The sequence below is a fragment of the Choloepus didactylus genome, chromosome 1 (assembly GCF_015220235.1).
Source record: "Choloepus didactylus isolate mChoDid1 chromosome 1, mChoDid1.pri, whole genome shotgun sequence".
NCBI classification, from domain to species: domain Eukaryota; kingdom Metazoa; phylum Chordata; class Mammalia; order Pilosa; family Megalonychidae; genus Choloepus; species Choloepus didactylus.
Window position 1 is genome coordinate 201,052,871 of NC_051307.1, and position 19,420 is coordinate 201,072,290.

Sequence of the window (19,420 nt, forward strand, 5' to 3'; positions counted from 1 at the left end):
GGAACAAGACAAGGATGCCCGCTGTCACCACTGTTATTCAACATTGTGCTGGAAGTGCTAGCCAGGGCAATCTGGCAAGACAAAGAAATAAAAGGCATCCAAATTGGAAAAGAAGAAGTAAAACTGTCATTGTTTGCAGATGATATGATCTTATATCTAGAAAACCCTGAGAAATCAACGATACACCTACTAGAGCTAATAAACAAATTTAGCAAAGTAGCGGGATACAAGATTAATGCACATAAGTCAGTAATGTTTCTATATGCTAGAAATGAACAAACTGAAGAGACACTCAAGAAAAAGATACCATTTTCAATAGCAACTAAAAAAATCAAGTACCTAGGAATAAACTTAACCAAAGATGTAAAAGACCTATACAAAGAAAACTACATAACTCTACTAAAAGAAATAGAAGGGGAACTTAAAAGATGGAAAAATATTCCATGTTCATGGATAGGAAGACTAAATGTCATTAAGATGTCAATTCTACCCAAACTCATCTACAGATTCAATGCAATCCCAATCAAAATTCCAACAACCTACTTTGCAGACTTGGAAAAGCTAGTTATCAAATTTATTTGGAAAGGGAAGATGCCTCGAATTGCTAAAGACACTCTAAAAAAGAAAAACGAAGTGGGAGGACTTACACTCCCTGACTTTGAAGCTTATTATAAAGCCACAGTTGCCAAAACAGCATGGTACTGGCACAAAGATAGACATATAGATCAATGGAATCAAATTGAGAATTCAGAGATAGACCCTCAGATCTATGGCTGACTGATCTTTGATAAGGCCCCCAAAGTCACCGAACTGAGCCATAATGGTCTTTTCAACAAATGGGGCTGGGAGAGTTGGATATCCATATCCAAAAGAATGAAAGAGGACCCCTACCTCACCCCCTACACAAAAATTAACTCAAAATGGACCAAAGATCTCAATATAAAAGAAAGTACCATAAAACTCCTAGAAGATAATGTAGGAAAACATCTTCAAGACCTTGTATTAGGAGGCCACTTCCTAGACTTTATACCCAAAGCACAAGCAACAAAAGAGAAAATAGATAAATGGGAACTCCTCAAGCTTAGAAGTTTCTGCACCTCAAAGGAATTTCTCAAAAAGGTAAAGAGGCAGCCAACTCAATGGGAAAAAATTTTTGGAAACCATGTATCTGACAAAAGACTGATATCTTGCATATACAAAGAAATCCTACAACTCAATGACAATAGTACAGACAGCCCAATTATAAAATGGGCAAAAGATATGAAAAGACAGTTGTCTGAAGAGGAAATACAAATGGCCAAGAAACACATGAAAAAATGTTCAGCTTCACTAGCTATTAGAGAGATGCAAATTAAGACCACAATGAGATACCATCTAACACCGGTTAGAATGGCTGCCATTAAACAAACAGGAAACTACAAATGCTGGAGGGGATGTGGAGAAATTGGAACTCTTATTCATTGTTGGTGGGACTGTATAATGGTTCAGCCACTCTGGAAGTCGGTCTGGCAGTAACTTAGAAAACTAGATATAGAGTTACCCTTCGATCCAGCGATTGCACTTCTCGGTATATATCTGGAAGATTGGAAAGCAGTGACACGAACAGATATCTGCACGCCAATGTTCATAGCAGCATTATTCACAATTGCCAAGAGATGGAAACAACCCAAATGTCCTTCAACAGATGAGTGGATAAATAAAATGTGGTATATACACACGATGGAATACTACGCAGCAGTAAGAAGGAACGATCTGGTGAAACATATGACAACATGGATGAACCTTGAAGACATAATGCTGAGCGAAATAAGCCAGGCACAAAAAGAGAAATATTATATGCTACCACTAATGTGAACTTTGAAAAATGTAAAACAAATGGTTTATAATGTAGAATGTAGGGGAACTAGCAGTAGAGAGCAATTAAGGAAGGGGGAACAATAATCCAAGAAGAACAGATAAGCTATTTAACGTTCTGGGGATGCCCAGAAATGACTATGGTCTGTTAATTTCTGATGGATGTAGTAGGAACAAGTTCACTGAAATGTTGCTATATTATGTAACTTTCTTGGGGTAAAGTAGGAACATGTTGGAAGTTAAGCAGTTATCTTAGGTTAGTTGTCTTTTTCTTACTCCCTTGTTATGGTCTCTTTGAAATGTTCTTTTATTGTATGTTTGTTTTCTTTTTAACTTTTTTTTTCATACAGTTGATTTAAAAAAGAAGGGAAAGTTAAAAAAAAAAGAAAAAGAAAAAAGACAAACAAGGAAAAAAAAAAAAAAGATGTAGTGCCCCCTTGAGGAGCCTGTGGAGAATGCAGGGGTATTCGCCTACCCCACCTCCATGGTTGCTAACATGACCACAGACATAGGGGACTGGTGGTTTGATGGGTTGAGCCCTCTACCATAAGTTCTACCCTTGGGAATACGGTTGCTGCAAAGGAGAGGCTAGGCCTCCCTGTATTTGTGCCTAAGAGTCTCCTCCAGAATGCCTCTTTGTTGCTCAGATGTGGCCCTCTCTCTCTGGCTAAGCCAACTTGAAAGGTGAAATCACTGCCCTCCCCCCTACGTGGGATCAGACACCCAGGGAAGTGAATCTCCCTGGCAACGTGGAATATGACTCCCGGGGAGGAATGTAGACCCGGCATCATGGGATGGAGAACATCTTCTTGACCAAAAGGGGGATGTGAAAGGAAATGAAATAAGCTTCAGTGGCAGAGAGATTCCAAAACGAGCCGAGAGATCACTCTGGTGGGCACTCTTACGCACACTTTAGACAACCTTTTTTAGGTTCTAAAGAATTGGGGTAGCTGGTGGTGGATACCTGAAACTATTAAACTACAACCCAGAACCCATGAATCTCGAAGACAGTTGTATAAAAATGTAGCTTATGAGGGGTGACAATGGGATTGGGAAAGCCATAAGGACCACACTCCCCTTTGTCTAGTTTATGGATGGATGTGTAGAAAAGTAGGGGAAGGAAACAAACAGACAAAGGTACCCAGTGTTCTTTTTTACTTCAATTGCTCTTTTTCACTCTAATTATTATTCTTGTTATTTTTGTGTGTGTGTTAATGAAGGTGTCAGGGATTGATTTAGGTGATGAATGTACAACTATGTAATGGTACTGTAAACAATCGAAAGTACAATTTGTTTTGTATGACTGCGTGGTATGTGAATATATCTCAATAAAATGATGATTAAAAAAAAATTACATATGTGGCTTACACTATGTTTCTATTGGACCACGCTGGTCTAGACTTGTGCTTCTGAATTTTAATGTGCCTACAGGTCACTGGGGAACCTTGGTGAACAGCAGATAACGACTCAGTCTGCAGAGGGGCCTGAGTTTTGGCATCTCCAACAGGCTCCCAGGTGGTGCCGATGCCTCTGTCCATGGACCACACTCTGAGAAGCTGGGTTGTGTGAGCCTCGGTCCTCTAGACCGTGACCCATTTGGAAAGTGGGAGGAGAGGCAGAGTCAGTGTCCACTTCCCACAGTGCCCACCACCACACCTCACCCCCAGAGCTCAGGCACCACACCCTGGCCCCGATACAGCCCAGGTTGCTAATGAGAGACATTCCCTAGTATTATGGTCTAGATTCTAGGGAAACACAGATGCTGCCTGATCCGCTTCAGAAGCTGGAGGCCCCATGGACATTTTTTTTCTCCATCTCCTGAGCCAACAGCCCCAGAAAGTGGCCAATTATCTCCTGTGAGCTCAGCAAGGGCCTGGCTCAATTTTCCCCAAGGAGGCATTGGACTAGAGAACATGTCAGGTTCTCCTGCCAGTTCTCAACCATTGCCCACCATATTCCTTAGAAGAAAGATACAAGGAAAGAAGGACAGAAGGAAAGAAGGAAGGAAGGAAGGGAAAAAATGAAAGAAAGAGAGAGAAGGAATGATTGATGGAAGGAGGGAAGGAAGGAAGAAGGGCAATACTAGTTGTTTCCTACCTGTGGAGGCATTGAGAGTCTCCTGGGAGCCCTTCACTCCATCCTTCTCTGCCCACACATAAAAGTTATACATAGATGCAGGTTCAAGTCCATCCACTGTGATCCTGGTGTCTGTTGTGTTTCGGGTCTCATTTTTGTCACCTCCTCCAATGCACTGGACCCAGTAGGTATAGTTCCGAAGGCCTGGGCTCTCGGGGGCTGCCCAGCTCAGGGTGATGGAGCTGCTGCTCCGAGCCTCCACAATTAAGCTTCTGACGGGGTTGGGAGCTGAAAATTGGGGCAAGAGAGGAAATCAGTTTCAGTTTCTGGCTCTCAAGCTTTCCAGCCCTTTCTTAACCTCTGGACCTGGCAGGTGTGGGCTGGATGGTCTAGACCCTCGCCATCCAATATGGCGGCCACAAGCTTCCACACCAGGCTACTGGGTTCTTGAAATGGGGCTTGTTCAAAGTGAAATGTGTCCAAGTGCAAAATATGCACCAAATGATGAAGAATTGGTATGAAATAAAGATGTAGAATATCTCTTTGGTATTTTCAAAAAGATTGGTTATATATTGAATTGATAATATTTTGAATGTATTGGTTTAAATAAAATACATTAAAATTAAAAAAAAAAATCTCATTAGCATGAGTGCAAACTGTTAGGGCAGACTGGTTTGTTTTTAACGTATGTGTGTTTCTTTAAAAACTGATCATGCTGAATTATTTTAAGTGACATGCCAAACCCATTTTGTTTGGGTATTAGAAAATGGAGCTTGTGGGTAAAAGACCCACAACATATACTGTTTAAAAAAGAAGGGAAAAAATGCATTACTGTCTTTCCTACATTTGCCCTACACTCATTGTGGGTTATGATTAAGCCTTCGTTTTGACTAGTCTGTTGAATGTACGGAATCTGTCTGTTTATTCCAGTTACCTAGATGTTCTCCTGAGATTTGATACAATTTAAAGGGGACAGAAATCTGCATTTGAAGTCAAAATGAGAAGATGCTTTTCACATTTACGTATCATGTGGCTCATTTTATACTAATTTTTATATCACATACATTCTTTTCATGATCTTGTGTTGCCACCATAAACATATCAACAAAAAAGCATTTCCAAAATGCAGTTTTTAGAACCTGGGTTTTTATAACAATTTTAAATTTATAAGATTAGTAGTTGCAGAAATTGAAAACTAAGTGGTACCCCATTATCTTAGAACTGATATAGTTGCTGACAATTTGTTTAGTTAATGTGCTAGGAAATTTCTCAACAAAAAAGATTATTTTGATGGTATGCATGTATGTAGAATATTTTTACATAACAAAAGATTATGTTAGAATAGTCATTTTATTTTCAAAAACCATATACAATATAAGCTACAATATTGGGAACATTATAAACACCTAAATTATGTGTAAATGAAAATTTAATTTGATAATAACTTGTATAAATTAAGCTTTTTTAAACTCCCTAATCTGGAGAAAGAGGAGGGAATCACAACTTAATGAAAAGACAGTCTCCAATTTCTGAGTCAAAGAGCTAGAGCTAAGAAATATAGTAAAAATTATGCTGCAGAGTATATTATGCCCTTACTTTGTGTTAAGGATGTATTTTATGGTGTGTTCAGATATTTTTGTGTTTTACTTCCTATTTTACTTTTTAAACTTATCACCCTTCCTATTTTACTTTTTAAAGTTATCAGCTATAATAAGATGAAATCAAGGACTGAGGTTAAACCTCACTAGCCACATTTAAATCTTATGCAACTTGAAAAGAGATCCATCCTCATGTACCTTGTGAAGCTTTTTTTCTTTTGGTCTCCAGAGAAATTTTCAATGATGAAAAGTAATAAAAGGGAGAATAAACCTTCACACAGCTTCAAAAACAATTTTTTTTTCTAATCCTACTCAACTGTAATTTCCTAAGTATGAAAACTCTGGTATCAAAAATGCTGAGGCCAGAATATGTACTAACTAATAAGACAATATTAAACCTAAGAATAGGAGATAAGGGTGCACAAATGTAATTCGTGTTTTTTATTCTATGGGGTTCCTGAATACTTTATCTAGCTGGAATGCATCTGAGACCAAGGACAGGTTTTTAATACTTGTAAGAAACCAAAATTGATTTAGTGATTGTCATCAGTAATCTAAATTTCCTAAGATATTTAGGCTTCTGTACATAAAAGTGTTTTGCTGAATGTACAGCATAGATCCTTCTTCCATATTCTTTTACCAAGAATGTTTCAACTCTGCATATCTGATAATGCAACTCAAACACTGGTTTTTCTACTTACCTCCTAACAAATCTGGTTTGTTTAAAGACTCTTTAAAACTTGCAGCTATGACCCCAGTTCATGTGTTTGCAGCTGATTTTTTTTTTTTCCTGCTATGTAGTAACAGCTCAATCTAGTGCTGCTGCTGCATTCTGGAAAATCCCTGCTCATAATGATTACAATAGTTAGGATAGAAATGTAGCTTGTGTGCAACACTACTTGGAGGAGTTATTTTACTAATGTGTATTTTTATGTGGAAATTGTGTAGTTTCATTGCTTTGATTATATTTCAAATAAGGAATGGAAATGGTCCTTAAGAAAAGATTTTTGTTGTTTGTATTCTTTGATTCCCGTAATACTATGTGTTCCAGTCTGTTAAAGCTGCCAAAATTCAATATACCACAAATGGGTTGGCTTTTAAAATGGAGAATTATTTTAAATCTTACAGTTCTAAAGCCAGGAAAATGTCCAAATTAAGGCATCATCAAAATGATTCCTTCTTCCTGAAGACAGAATGCCTGAAATCCTGGGCTCTTCTGTCTCATGGCAAGGAACATAGCACCATCTGCTGGTTATCTCCCTTCTCTGCCAAATTTCGTTGCTTTCAGTTTCTCGCTTCAGGGGTTTCCTGTTTCTGTGGCTTTCTCTCTCAACTTCTGCTTAACTTCACTCTCTTATAAAGGACTACAGTAAGAGGATCAAGACCCACCCTGAATGAGGTGGGTCACATCTTAAGATCCTACTCACCAAAAGATTCTACTTAAAATAGGTCCACACACACACACACAGCGATGGATTAACGTTAAAAACATAATTTTATTGTGTCCAGTTAGTCTCCAAATCATCACATGATAGAAGCTGTGCCCAAAAATAAAATAAAATGCTTGAAGTTCAAGAATAATAGTTCTTACTGCTAAGAGGGCATAAAAGTTATTAATAATGAGTTTATTATAGAGTTGCATTTTTTTGTCCGATGTTTATTCCACTCCCCGAGTATAAATATATTGTATTACTAAGGTGACTAAATAACCAAACGAATTAAGCATTTGTATGAAAAGATTTGCCAACATTTAATTGACTGCCCATCCCTTCCTCTGTCCGTCCAGCCTCCCACAGCCGCGCCAGTCCCACAGCCTGGCCCTCCTCCCGCCTCCAGGCGCCCAAGTCACCCTAGGATTCCCACAAGCTGAGCCCAACCGCTCAGTACGGATTCATCCTCTCATATGGTCCCGTGCGAGTGCTAGAGAGAGACAAGGACCACCGGCAAGTCGGCCCTTCCCCTGTAGGTTGCAGGCTGTCCCCGCCTCGATCCGGACACGGCAGCCAGCCTAGCCTCCTACCGGGATTTCCTTATCTCCCGGTTCAGCTTCCAGAGTGCGCGGCCTCGCAGCTGCTAGGCAACCGTGCGAGGACCCCAAGGTGGGCTGACCGGCCGAGTGCCTGAAGGCCTGAAGGGCCCCACTTGAGCCGCGCAGGCGCCGCAGCGAGAAGACCAAGTGAATCCGAAGTCAGTCTATGGTTGTGTCGGGGCTCTCAATAACCTGGAGTCCGGGGTGGGCTTGGGACGCGGGGATGAGGGACGCGGTCGCGCGGCTAACCTAGGGAAGGGGTGGGGGCCGGGTTAGGAACTGAAGCCGTAAGCCTGGGCGTTCTGGAGGCGGAAGTGGAATTGACGGGGTGGCGGGTCCGAGTCTCGGGTGGGAGGACAGGGCTTGGCTGCCGGCCTCGGGGATGCGAACGGGTGGGCGCCTCAGGTGTGGGGAGCAAATGACCAGGCAACTTCTAAAGTTTATAATTGTGTGATGGAGTGACGCTTTAAGTTCAGCAGGTTTTTCGACTCAGCCGTAACAGCAAGGGCAGCCATAATTTAGTGGGCATTAGGAAAGGAACCATGTCCTTTCTCCACAGACCGCGTATCCTCCCGTGGAGAGTCCCTAGCAGCCTGGCCTTGGAAGGGCTGGTTCAGTTTAATTCGTTGAATCATTCAACAAATACTGTTGAGAGCCAGCTGTGTCCTAGGCACTCCGCATATATGCTGAGGATAAGATGGTGAGCAAAACAGACCCCTACTTTCATGGAGCCGACCCTCTAGTGGAGAGGGACATATAAATCAAGTAACTGTAGCTATAAAATTAGAAACTGAAGAAAAATGCAAGGAGCTGTGAGGAGATATAACAGGGGAAGTGAACTTAGATCTGGTGTATGAGTGGGAGGTAACCAAGGGAAGCACATTCTGGACTGCAAAAACTCCCCACACAGAGGCTGTCAGGCCAGAAAGTCTTTGGGGACTGAAAGGCCCATGAGGCTGGAGCAAAAGAAGGCTAAGGAGTGCATGTTTCCAGATGATGATGGAGAGGCAGATTCTCAGGGACCAGATCATGAAAACCCTGGTAGGCCATAATAAGGATTTGGGTTTTGTCCTGAGAACAGAGTACACTTCCAAGGGTTAAGGAGGGAAATTACTATATTTACATAATAGTCTCTGGCTATTGTGTGGAGAGCAGAGTGTAAAGAGGGACAGGCCAACCATGTCTTAGACTGGGGTGGTAGCAATTGAGAGGGAAAGTTAAATTGCCAGGACTTAGTGATAGTGTTGGTGTGGAGGGTGAGGGACAGGAGGTGTCAAAGTTGGGTCCCTAGATATCTGGCAAGGATTATACTTCCTCCTGGCTTACTCACCCCCTGGGATGTTAGGAAGAGTGGGTTGGCTGATTTTGTACTGGTTAAATTGGGCTTGGCTTTGTGGTTCGAATGGAGGACCAAGCTGAAAGCCGTGGAAAGAATATGAGTAGAAGAGACCTTGCATAGCTTCCTCATGTGGGCCAGACCCTGGCATCATCTTGAACAGGATTGCCAGGTACCTTCAGGCTAAGAGAAATGAGAGTGTTGTCCAGACTCTGTCCCTGCACATGTTCATGGAAGCCTTCTCCCTAAATCTACCATGAATCTTCATGGTAGATTTAGGGGATCCACCAGATAATCTTTCGAGACTAATCCTTACCCCTACAGAAGTGATCAATTTCTTACATGTAAGTAGAATCCCACAACTGGAAGATATCTCAAAGTCCTGTTTATAGAATACTTTTCTGTTATTTTATTTCCACAATTATTTATTGAGTTCTTACACCATGATAGATACTAGGAATACAAAGATGGATAGAACAAAATTATATAGGTTCATTTAGTAAACAAAATTGATTGAGCGCCTTTGTGCCAAACACTCTCCTAGCTACCTCATACATAAAATGGTTAAGACCAGTCCCTCACCTTGAAATCCCATGTCTTTAAACTTTGTTGTTGCAGATGGCTGAGTATTAAAAGGGTTTGATTTGGGCAGGGGAGATCCTGATCTATCTGTAATATTAGGTAAGAAATAGTATGTATCCAGCAGGCTTTGGTATCCTGGCAACATCCCAATTCCTACCCATCAAACTTCCGATTGTAAAATTGATGGGATAGGGGGACTTAAGAACGGAATCAATCCTTGTACCCTGTGAATAGCCGGTTGGGGAGTGTAAATTGTAAATCCTCCATAAACATAAAAGAAAGGAAGGGTAAGGAGTATTGGTGGAAACAAATATTGTTTAAACTGATTTTTCTCTCAAATGGGTAATTCCCTCTTTGGCTTATAGTTAAACAAACTAGATTATGTGCTCCATAGGGAGACCTGAATGTCCCCTTTATCACCCCCTTCTCTAAATCCTATGAGACCAAATGGGCAATTAAATAAAACTATATGTACAGCCTTCCTGTGTAAGTGTCAAGAACTTTATGAGTGTCAGGAGTGAGAAGACTGGTTTGCAAGGCTGCACGACCCCAGAGTAGGGAGGGTTGGGAGTACAGCACTGGCAGGTCCCTAATCCAGCTCTCAATGGCAGGAGATGGCCTCAATCTTGAGAAGCCCTCAGGCTCTCCAGCTTACTCTAGCTCTGATTAAACCGGATGCAGTCGCTCACCCACTGATTCTGGAGGTAAGAAAGAATCCTAACCCTCTACCATATGCCCTGGGGATTGCTAGCATTTTAGGTGCCATAGGGCCACTCATAGCAACCGAGTGCATAGTCCTATGCTAGATGCTGTGGAGGTAAAGCTAGGAACCATGGAACCTGAGCCTAAGGAGATTTAAAATCTATTGGAGAATTGGGACAAACATAAAATGAGAAATGTTCCAATACAATGTTAAAAAAGACCAAATCTCAAAACTCTGTGTATGAATTAGTTTTTTATTGCTACATAACAAATTGCCACAAACTTAACAGCTTAAAACACCCATTTATCATTTCACATTTCTATAGTTTAGAGGTCCAGTAGGCTCAGCTGGATTCTCTCCTTAAGGTCTCACAAGATCCAAATCGAGCTGCTGGCTGGCTGGGCCCTTATCTAGAGTCTCTAGGGAGAAATCCACTTCTCAGCTGATTCAGGTTGTTGGCAGAATTAAGTCCCTGGCAGTTGTGGAACTGAGGTCCCCATTGGCTTGCCGACTAGTATGTGGAGGCCACTCTGAGTTTTTAGAGACCACCTATATTTCTCCACATATCCCCCTCCATCTTCAAGGCAGCAATAGCACACTGAATCCCTCTTGTGCTTTGAATCTCCCTGCCTTCCTCTTCTACCCTAAATAGAGAGAACTCTCTGCTTTTAAAGGACTCGTGATTGATTAGGCCCACCTGGATAATTTCTCTTTTGATTAACTCAAAATCAATAATAACCTTAATTACATCTGCAAAACCCCTTTTGCTGTGTAACATCACATAATCAAGAACATGATATCACATCCTATTCACAGCCCTGGAGATTAGGCAGGGAATAGTGGGTGGTCATTTTAGGATTCTGCATACCATAGCTTGATAAGTGCTAACTGAGCAACACAGAGAAGTAAGGCTGCTGCTGTGCAGAGGAAGACCAAAGCATTCAGGAGTGGTGGCCTGGAAGTGGTGTGACTCAGCTGACCCTCAAAGGAGGGGTGAACTTTGGATAGCACACAGGAGGAGGATGGGTGTTCCACAGAAGGGAGATGCTGAGACAGGAATGTGTGTGGAGGGTCTGAGAGCCACAGGCAGCTGGGATGGTGGGACCAGAGAACTAGAAATGGTGGAGGAGAAGGAAAATGTAGCCTTCAACACTGTGCTAAAGTGACTGCACTTTATTCCATGAATAAAAGGAGCACCCAAAAAGCTTCTGACCAGAGTGTGACACGTAAATTATGATGTTTTAAATTTATCAAGTCTGATGGTATGGATAGAGTGGGAGAAACATGAGGCAGGACAACTCAAGTTGACTCGAAAAGAGGCTTTTATAGTGGGTCCTGTGGACTTGAGCTTAGGGGGCTGCAGGAATGGAGGGGCAGAAACAGCACTTCTGTCCCCTTCTACTTCAGGCTCACACACTGGCTGCACGACTGGAGGTCTTCACCTCACCCAATCTTCTTTCTCTTCTGCCTCACCATTGGGGCAGATCCTCAAGTCCTGGGCTCCAAGGAGTTCCCAGAGTTCTTTTTGTTAGGCTGGGTCTCCTGTTCACTCAAATGGTCCCTTTGACTGACATTTATCTTTGGGGTGATGTTTATACAGGCTGTTCATCAGAAGATTCTGAGCAACAAGTTCCTTATTGTACGAATGAGAGAACTACTGTGGAGAAAGGAAGACTGCCAGAAGTTTTACCAAGAACATGAAGGTAGGACCAGCAGTCCTCTGAATGGAAGGTTTCTCTTTACTGAGAATTGAGCAAGACAGACTTTTTTACCTGGAACACACAGGGCAGGTTCTCTCTGACCTGCAAACTATGTAAGATTTCAGCCAGTCTTCTAAAATTTTAGTTTATACCCAGACTTTTCATGATTATTAGTTGTTTTGAAAACATATTTTCTACCAGAGTTCTATCTAATACTGCCCCCCAAAATTTAATTTCCTGTCCTCATATTAGTATCAGTAGTTAACATTTAGTGAGTGTTTGCTCTTTGTCAGATAAGATAATGCTCATTATTTTAAGTCTCCCAACAATCCTATGAGGTAGGTATTACTATATTCTCAGTGCACAGATATAATGACTTACCCAAACTGCACAGGTTATAAGTGGCAGAGCCTGGATTCTGACCCAGGTGTGGAAAACTCCAAGGTCCTTGTTCTTTTCTCAGTAATAGTTTTCATTATTCTAGGTAAGGAGGTAGAAGTATAAAAGTTCTCTTGGGCACCAGTGTCTTGATGAAGGTACTCTCTTTGCAGGGCGATTTTTCTATCAGCGGCTGGTGGAGTTCATGGCCAGGTACTTCTAATTTTGGTCCCATCATCTTTATCCACTGAGACATACCTCTTTGCTGGCCCCCCAAATAGAATTATTAACTTCATCCCCTGCTCTTTATACTTGTACTCAATGTCATGTCTGAAGATACATGGGCTTGGGACTCTGAGCTGACGATGACCTAGTGGCCACCTTCTCATGGTGGTTACTGGTCCAGTCGCTGTGGAAGAGTATTGTTCAGTGCAGCCTAGCAGCTATGTTGATCTCTGTGATCTTTCTTATACATTGGCACTCATCTGGAAAGGCGAGGGAACTCTCAGGATGTATGATGTGCCTTTATTCATGCCCTGCTCACAACATGCCCTCCTAGACCAGATGGCCAGTTTCCTGACATGTGCCCCTCTCATTCACAGCGGGCCAATCCGAGCCTACATCCTTGCCCACAAGGATGCTATCCAGCTCTGGAGGACACTGATGGGGCCCACCAGAGTGTTTCGAGCACGCCATATGGCCCCAGATTCAATTCGTGGGAGTTTTGGCCTCACCGATACCCGCAACACCACCCATGGCTCAGGTGAGCCTGCCTCAGTTGGGAGTTAGTGGGTGGGCTCTGTGGTGGGGCTGAGAGCCTAGTTCCCCAGTAAGCTTTATTCCCACTTGTGTTTCTGGCCCTTTTTGTTCATCTCAGCAGGTATGGCCTATGGCCTTTCTTTATAGTTCCCAGGACAGGCAGAAGTAGAGGCTTATCTTAGCAAAGCTGTCTGAACCTGAATATGACAAAACTCGTGCCTCCACCCTGCACTCAGTGTGAAAACACCTTCTCAGTCTTACCTCTTCTTACAGACTCTGTGGTTTCAGCCAGTAGAGAGATTGCAGCCTTCTTCCCTGACTTCAGTGAGCAGCGCTGGTATGAGGAGGAGGAGCCCCAGTTGCGCAGTGGCCCTGTGTGCTACAGTCCAAAGGGAGGTATCCACTGTGCAGCCAGAACAGAAGGCGCAGGACCAGCCTGATGCAGGCCTGTCGGTCTGTGAAGACTGGTGATATTGCACACCTTCTCTCTCAGACCTCTGGTCTAAAACATCTTCCTAGGACCAGGGAAGCCTGGGCTCATGGTGCCATCTCTGCTACCTCCCTGCAGGCCTAGCTCATCACTGCCGCTGCCTCCAGAATCTAGTTCTCTACCTTTTCTCTGGAATGTTCATGGCTGGTTCAGAAGCATCATGGACAACTACAGCTTTTAGACTCTTGTTGGGAACTGTCCATCCTTCTTCAAGAAGGAGCTTGCCTAAATGACTTGCCAGGGATGTAAATCCCCTGAAAGTGTGGTGACTATATAAGCAGCATTTGGCCTATATTTCTCAATAAAAGTCAGTGTTCTACTGAATCCTCAAAGCTGGGAGCACTCAAAGCTTTCTCTCTATCCTTACTTGGAATAATGAAACCTACCTAAAGCCAGGTTTCTGGTCTGTGCTATTGTGTAGGAATCTCCATGTAGGCATGTGTGCACACATACAAACACAAATGTGCAGTTTACAATAATGCATAAAGATAGCTAGGGAAGGAGCTAAGTGCAGGCTCAGATCCGTGCTGTGCACTTTGGCACAGGGCCATGTCCTGGAGGACAGGGCACCTTTAATTTGAACAAGGTGTGTCTACCCAGTGAGGGCATGTTTTTTGATTCATTTTTTTCTGATTTGCATAAAGACATTAAAGGTAGCCATGTCTCCCATGTAGCATATAATAGTTAACCTATTGCTGCATAACAAATCCATCTCAAAATTTAGTGGCTTAAAACAACAAGGATTTGTTCTGTGAGTCGGCTGGATGATTCTTCTGCTCTGGGTAGTTCTGCTGATTTCATCTGGACTCCCAAGTGGCTGCGTTCACCTGGTGGGTCTACATGATCTTTCATCCTGAGCTGCTTCACTGCAAGTTATTTCAGGGCTCCAATAGGGCAGCCCCCAATTCATAAGCTTATCAAGTTTCTGCTTGTGTCATGTTTGCTGATATGTCACCGGCCAAAGCAAGTCACATGGCCAAACCCAGAGTCCATGTGGGAGGGAACTGTACAAGGGCATGGATACCAGTAGGTACCAATTATTGGATTTCATTACTATGACAGTGTAGCACAATGGGAGTTATGAGGAGCCTTGAAAAAATGTTGTTATGGGAAGTCACTTTATATGGAGGCTGATCAGCTAAAGATCATGGGCTGATGTCTGCTGTTGTACTATCTCTTGGTTTAGTGTGAAATGTCTTTGATTCTTACAGACTCTTCCCACATCTAAATCTATGCATGTATCTGCAAATGCACCCATTTTCTTCCTCTTCCTTCCCATTACAACATAGGAAGGGTCCTGCTTCCCATCCAAGCCAGTCTTTCCACATGTGCTCTAGATCTCATCTCTTCTTCTCTGAGACCTTGCTCTTTTAGTTATCTAGTCTCTATTGCATCTTTTACTTTTCTCCACGGAGTCCTTCTCCCTTTGAATTCAGCCACATTTTGGTATCTCTCATCTTTCAGAATCGTTTTAACCTCATATTCCCCTTATCTACACAGCCAAGCCCATGTCAGTTGCCTATACTCGCAGGCTTAATCCCCATTTTCTCACCAGCCCACTCCAGTCTGTCTGGCTTACACACCTACCACTCTAGAGAAGCTGCTCCTGCCAAGGTCACAGTTAGCTCCATGGCACCCCATTTAGAGGGCACTTTTGAGGCTTCTTCAGTCTGGATTCCTCAACAGCATTCAACACTTCTTCATCCCCCAGAAACATTCTTGACTTTCCTGACCCACACATCTTAGTTTTCTTCTTGCTTCTCTTGCTTCTTGCTTAATCTCCTTTTTTGGCTTGTCCAAATGTTTGTTTTAGTAAATTCTGAAAAATACAAAGATAATGAAGACATGATTTGGTCATCAAGTTGCTAGTTATTAAGATGGGTAGTCAGTCAAGTATAATACTTGGTGAGGATGAATAAACGCCTTAATAGAGGTATAATGTCTGTGAGAGAACAGAGGAGAGAAATCTTTATTTGGCTGAGTGAGGAGCGTGATAGATGGGGGGATACGGGTGGGAAGATGTTACAGAAGATGTAGCTCTGGAACTAAGCCTCGAGGTCAAACGGTGTTAATAGGTGGGATGTGGAGAGACAGAAGGCCTGTTCATTTTCAGATCTACATGGGTCAGTTTGGTCTGGGTGTGGCCCAAGAAGTCTGTGATGCTTCCTAGCTAATGGAGAATTGAGCTCCTGACTATTCTATCTCAGTGCATGTATATTTCTCTCTTTTTGGTAGCCCTGAAATCTCAGAGTAAAAAAATTCTCTTTATCCTCCAGGTAGATCCCCTTTCACTTTCAATAATGGTGGACCAGAAATTTGGGCCAACCTTCACAGAGAATAGAGAAAATAGAAATAATGTTTATTTTATAGCATCGGGTGGCTAACAAGGTAGTGAAGAATTACAGGATCCAGATCCAGGACAAGAAGGAAACTCAGAGAAGTGAACCCTGGAATTGGGGGCTATCTTTCCCCAAAGGTATCTGCTGAGAGGTAGCTGAGAGGTTGAAAAGCTGAGTAGAACTTTCAGCAACCTCACTGAGTTAAGGAGACAGTTTCATGGACACTGACAGAAGACCCAAGATTCTTAGGTCAGAGATGATTACTCATGGCATAGCAGGCAGCATGTTTACACTGATTCCTCTTGCCCCCCCCCATTCCTACAGGGGAAACATAGAGGCAGGCCCAGGTAAATGCAGTGGGTTTGCATCAAAGCAAACAATGTTAGTAAACCAGCTTTTTTTTTTTTTAAGAAGTTGATTTATTATTTATTTTTTGAATCTGCAGATTTCATCGAGAAAAACTCAAAAGTATACACTGTCTCACACTATAATCCTCAGTTGTGCAATTGTCATCACACTCAATTTTTAAACATTTCCATTGCTCCAATAAGAAAATATTAGATAGACACACAGAAAAAATACCCCAAACACCCCATATCCCTTATCTCCCCCTACTATTGACTCCTAGAACTGGTGTATACCTGTTACTGCTGATGAAAGAATATTAAGGTAGTACTGTTAACTACAGTCTGTACCTTGCAATAGGTAATTTTTCCCCATATACCACTCTATTATTAACTCTGTACAGTGTTGTACATTTGTAGTAGTTCATGGAAGAACTTATTTATATTTGTAGTGTTCATCAAGTAAGCCAATTTTAATAATAGGACTTCAAGCAAACCTACCCAACTTTCAGCCTGGAAGGAGACATTATCTTTATTAAATTAGTCAGCAAACAAATCTGCCATCTGATCTGGAGGGATATATTATCTCTTTTAGGGCCATCTGCTGGACAAAATCTTTAAAAAGATAGTTTGGAACAAAAGTTGCCAATGCTTGTGCTCACAAGATATGCAGAGACTTGAGAGGTGAGAGATACACAGAGAATTGCCTCTCAACAAAAATGTGCCCAACTTGGTCCCTGGGAGCTCCTTTAATCTAACTCCTGGGTCCTTTAGCTATGTCTCCATCATTTTTTTTATTACTTCATTACTTTCTAGTACAAGATGTTCTAGGATCATCTTGTATTTATTTCCCTGTCCCAGTTCTAGAATCAGCCATTTCTCCAAAGAACTATGTATCACTTTAGAAGCCAAGATCTGGGTGCTGGGATGCTCATTGCTATTGGGATGCCACTACTCCCAGGTCCTCTCAGTGGACAGAGCTAGGGAATACATGTATGTACATAGATACAAATATACATATATTTACATCTATTTCTGTACATTGGAAAACATAAGTTCACCTCCAGCTCCACAGGGTTTATTCTACTTTTCCCCCATCCATATTTATAATTCTTCTCTAACAGAAATCTGGCTCCCATTATCCTCAATGTATTTATTTATTTGATCAAATCCCCTCTATGTAACCAATCAATCCCATCATTGCCCCCTTCCAATGTGGGTGCCCTCCTCACCTGTTCACGTTTTGACACCCCACTCCAGATCACTGCTGCCCCTGCATACAAACCCCCCTCATCCTGTTCAGGCTCTGACACCCTGGGTCAAGTTGTCACTGCTCCCTTCATGGATGCCCTCCTCACCTTCCTCACCCTCCTCAGGCTTTGACAACCTGCATCTAACTACCATTGCCTCTTCTCACGTGTGGATTCCTCCTTTACCCTCCCTGGGCTTCAGTGCCACATGGCTGGGACACATGGATGCCCTCACCTTGCTCAGGCTCTAACATCGCAAACCCATCTGCCACAGCTATTCCTCAACCCCCAGATTCAGGGCATTCTGACAACCCAAGCCTAGCTATCACCCCTCTCAGGCTCCAACAGCCGTGCTGGGCTGCTACTGTGGCTCCCCTGCACAGGTGCCCTCAGTCCACCCAGGATCTCACATTAGGTCACCACTGCAGCCCGCAAGCAGGCACCTTGCTGTGGTGGGCCACCACTTCTGCCACTGCTTCCACAGGGGCAGCCTTCTCACCTTGCTCAAGTTCTGACACCCCATCCTGGGCTGCAAACCTCTACCTTGCTTGGACCAAGCTAATGGCTTTTCAGATGAATTAACTGCAAGGGAAGGAGGGAGGCAAGCAGGAAGAGTGACAGGAAGTCAGGAAAACAGGAGACCTTGAAAACAATTTATACACAATCTATAAACACTCCGTTTCCCTGGTAAGACTAAGAATAAAAGAGATAAGGCCCAATAACTCTGACCAGGAAGGAAACGGGGGAATATCATTTCTGATCCCAAAGACATTAAGAGTCACAAGAAGATTATTATGTAAGATTTAATGCCCATAGTTTGAAAAGTTAGGTGAAATGGACAAAACAGCCCAATAGTCATCATACAGATGCAAATTAAAACCAATTGGCATAGCACTACACATCCACCAGCATGGCAAAAATTACAAAGACTAACAATACTAAGTGTCACTGAAAATGTGGGCAACTGGAACTTTCAGACTTTGCTATAGGGGTATAAATTGGTAATATCCACAAAAGCTAAACATCTGATCCAGCAATTCCACTCCTAAGTATGTATCCAACAGAAAAGAGTGTGTATGTCCACCAAAAGACTTCTACAAGAATATCTGTGGCAGCTTTACTAATAATAAGCCAAAACCGGAAACTCAGATGTCCATCAATAGCAGAATTGGATAAATTTCTATGTTCATATAAAGGAATTCTAGTTAGTAATAGAAAAGAATGAACTACTTGGCCAATTCTCAAAAATACCCTGAGCAAAAGAAGCCAGATTCATTATGTATAAAAGAGACACATTGTATCCATGGTGATACAAATCTGAATAATGACTCCCTTCATGTAGAGTGGGGGGAAACTGACTGGAAAGGGACACAGGGGAACATTTTTAGATGATGGAAATGTCCCTTCTCTTGATCTGGGTGATGGCTGCATGGGTGTATGAATGCATTTGTCAAAAGTCATTCAGTGGTGCACTTAAGATTTGTGCATTTTGTGGTACATAAATAAAGTGTTAGCATAAAAAAAAAAATAATTTCTATGCCCATAACACTACCAACAACAAACCTCCTATGAAAAGTTTAAGATTTCTTTGCAGTTCTTTTTGTCCCTACATTAGATCCACAGAGGGTGAATGGTCAGAGTACTATTTTCAAAACCCATTTAGATTATTTTTTTCCTTCTGATTGTGGTTTTCAATTTGATATTCAATTAGTTTAATTTATATCTACTTTCAAATTTAGTTTTCCCCTCTTTGTTTATTTAAGTTCATTTATTTTGAATATATAAAACACTAACATGGTTCAAAACTCTGAACTATAAAAAAAGAAGTCCCATTCCCTTCCCTTTCATTTGCATCCTGTAACACTCACTCCCTGCAGAAAATCAATTTTATTCTGGTTAATTCTTCTTGTGCTTCTTTTTGCAAAAATAAGTATGTCATCCCAAAGTAATCTGTGCAGGGAATAAAAATATATTTACAGGGC

The 19,420-nt window shown here is 42.1% G+C and overlaps 1 protein-coding gene across 9 annotated transcripts; it reads left to right on the forward strand.

Moving 5' to 3' along the window:
- Positions 1–7,668: 7,668 nt before the first annotated feature.
- On the forward strand, positions 7,669–13,958 carry NME6 (NME/NM23 nucleoside diphosphate kinase 6). 9 transcript variants are annotated; one of them, XM_037850034.1, is made up of 6 exons: positions 7,696–7,715; positions 10,087–10,179; positions 11,779–11,881; positions 12,430–12,469; positions 12,859–13,019; positions 13,289–13,455. In XM_037850034.1, the coding sequence occupies exons 2-6, from the start codon at positions 10,090–10,092 to the stop codon at positions 13,453–13,455; spliced, it is 561 nt and encodes a 186-aa protein (XP_037705962.1). In that variant the 5' UTR covers positions 7,696–7,715; positions 10,087–10,089. The 9 variants fall into 9 exon arrangements, with proteins under 9 accessions (XP_037705986.1, XP_037705962.1, XP_037705967.1 ...); XM_037850039.1 differs by lacking the exon at positions 7,696–7,715 and adding an exon at positions 7,735–7,761; XM_037850030.1 differs by lacking the exon at positions 7,696–7,715 and adding an exon at positions 7,996–8,257 and having other exon boundaries at positions 9,512–10,179.
- Positions 13,959–19,420: the final 5,462 nt, after the last annotated feature.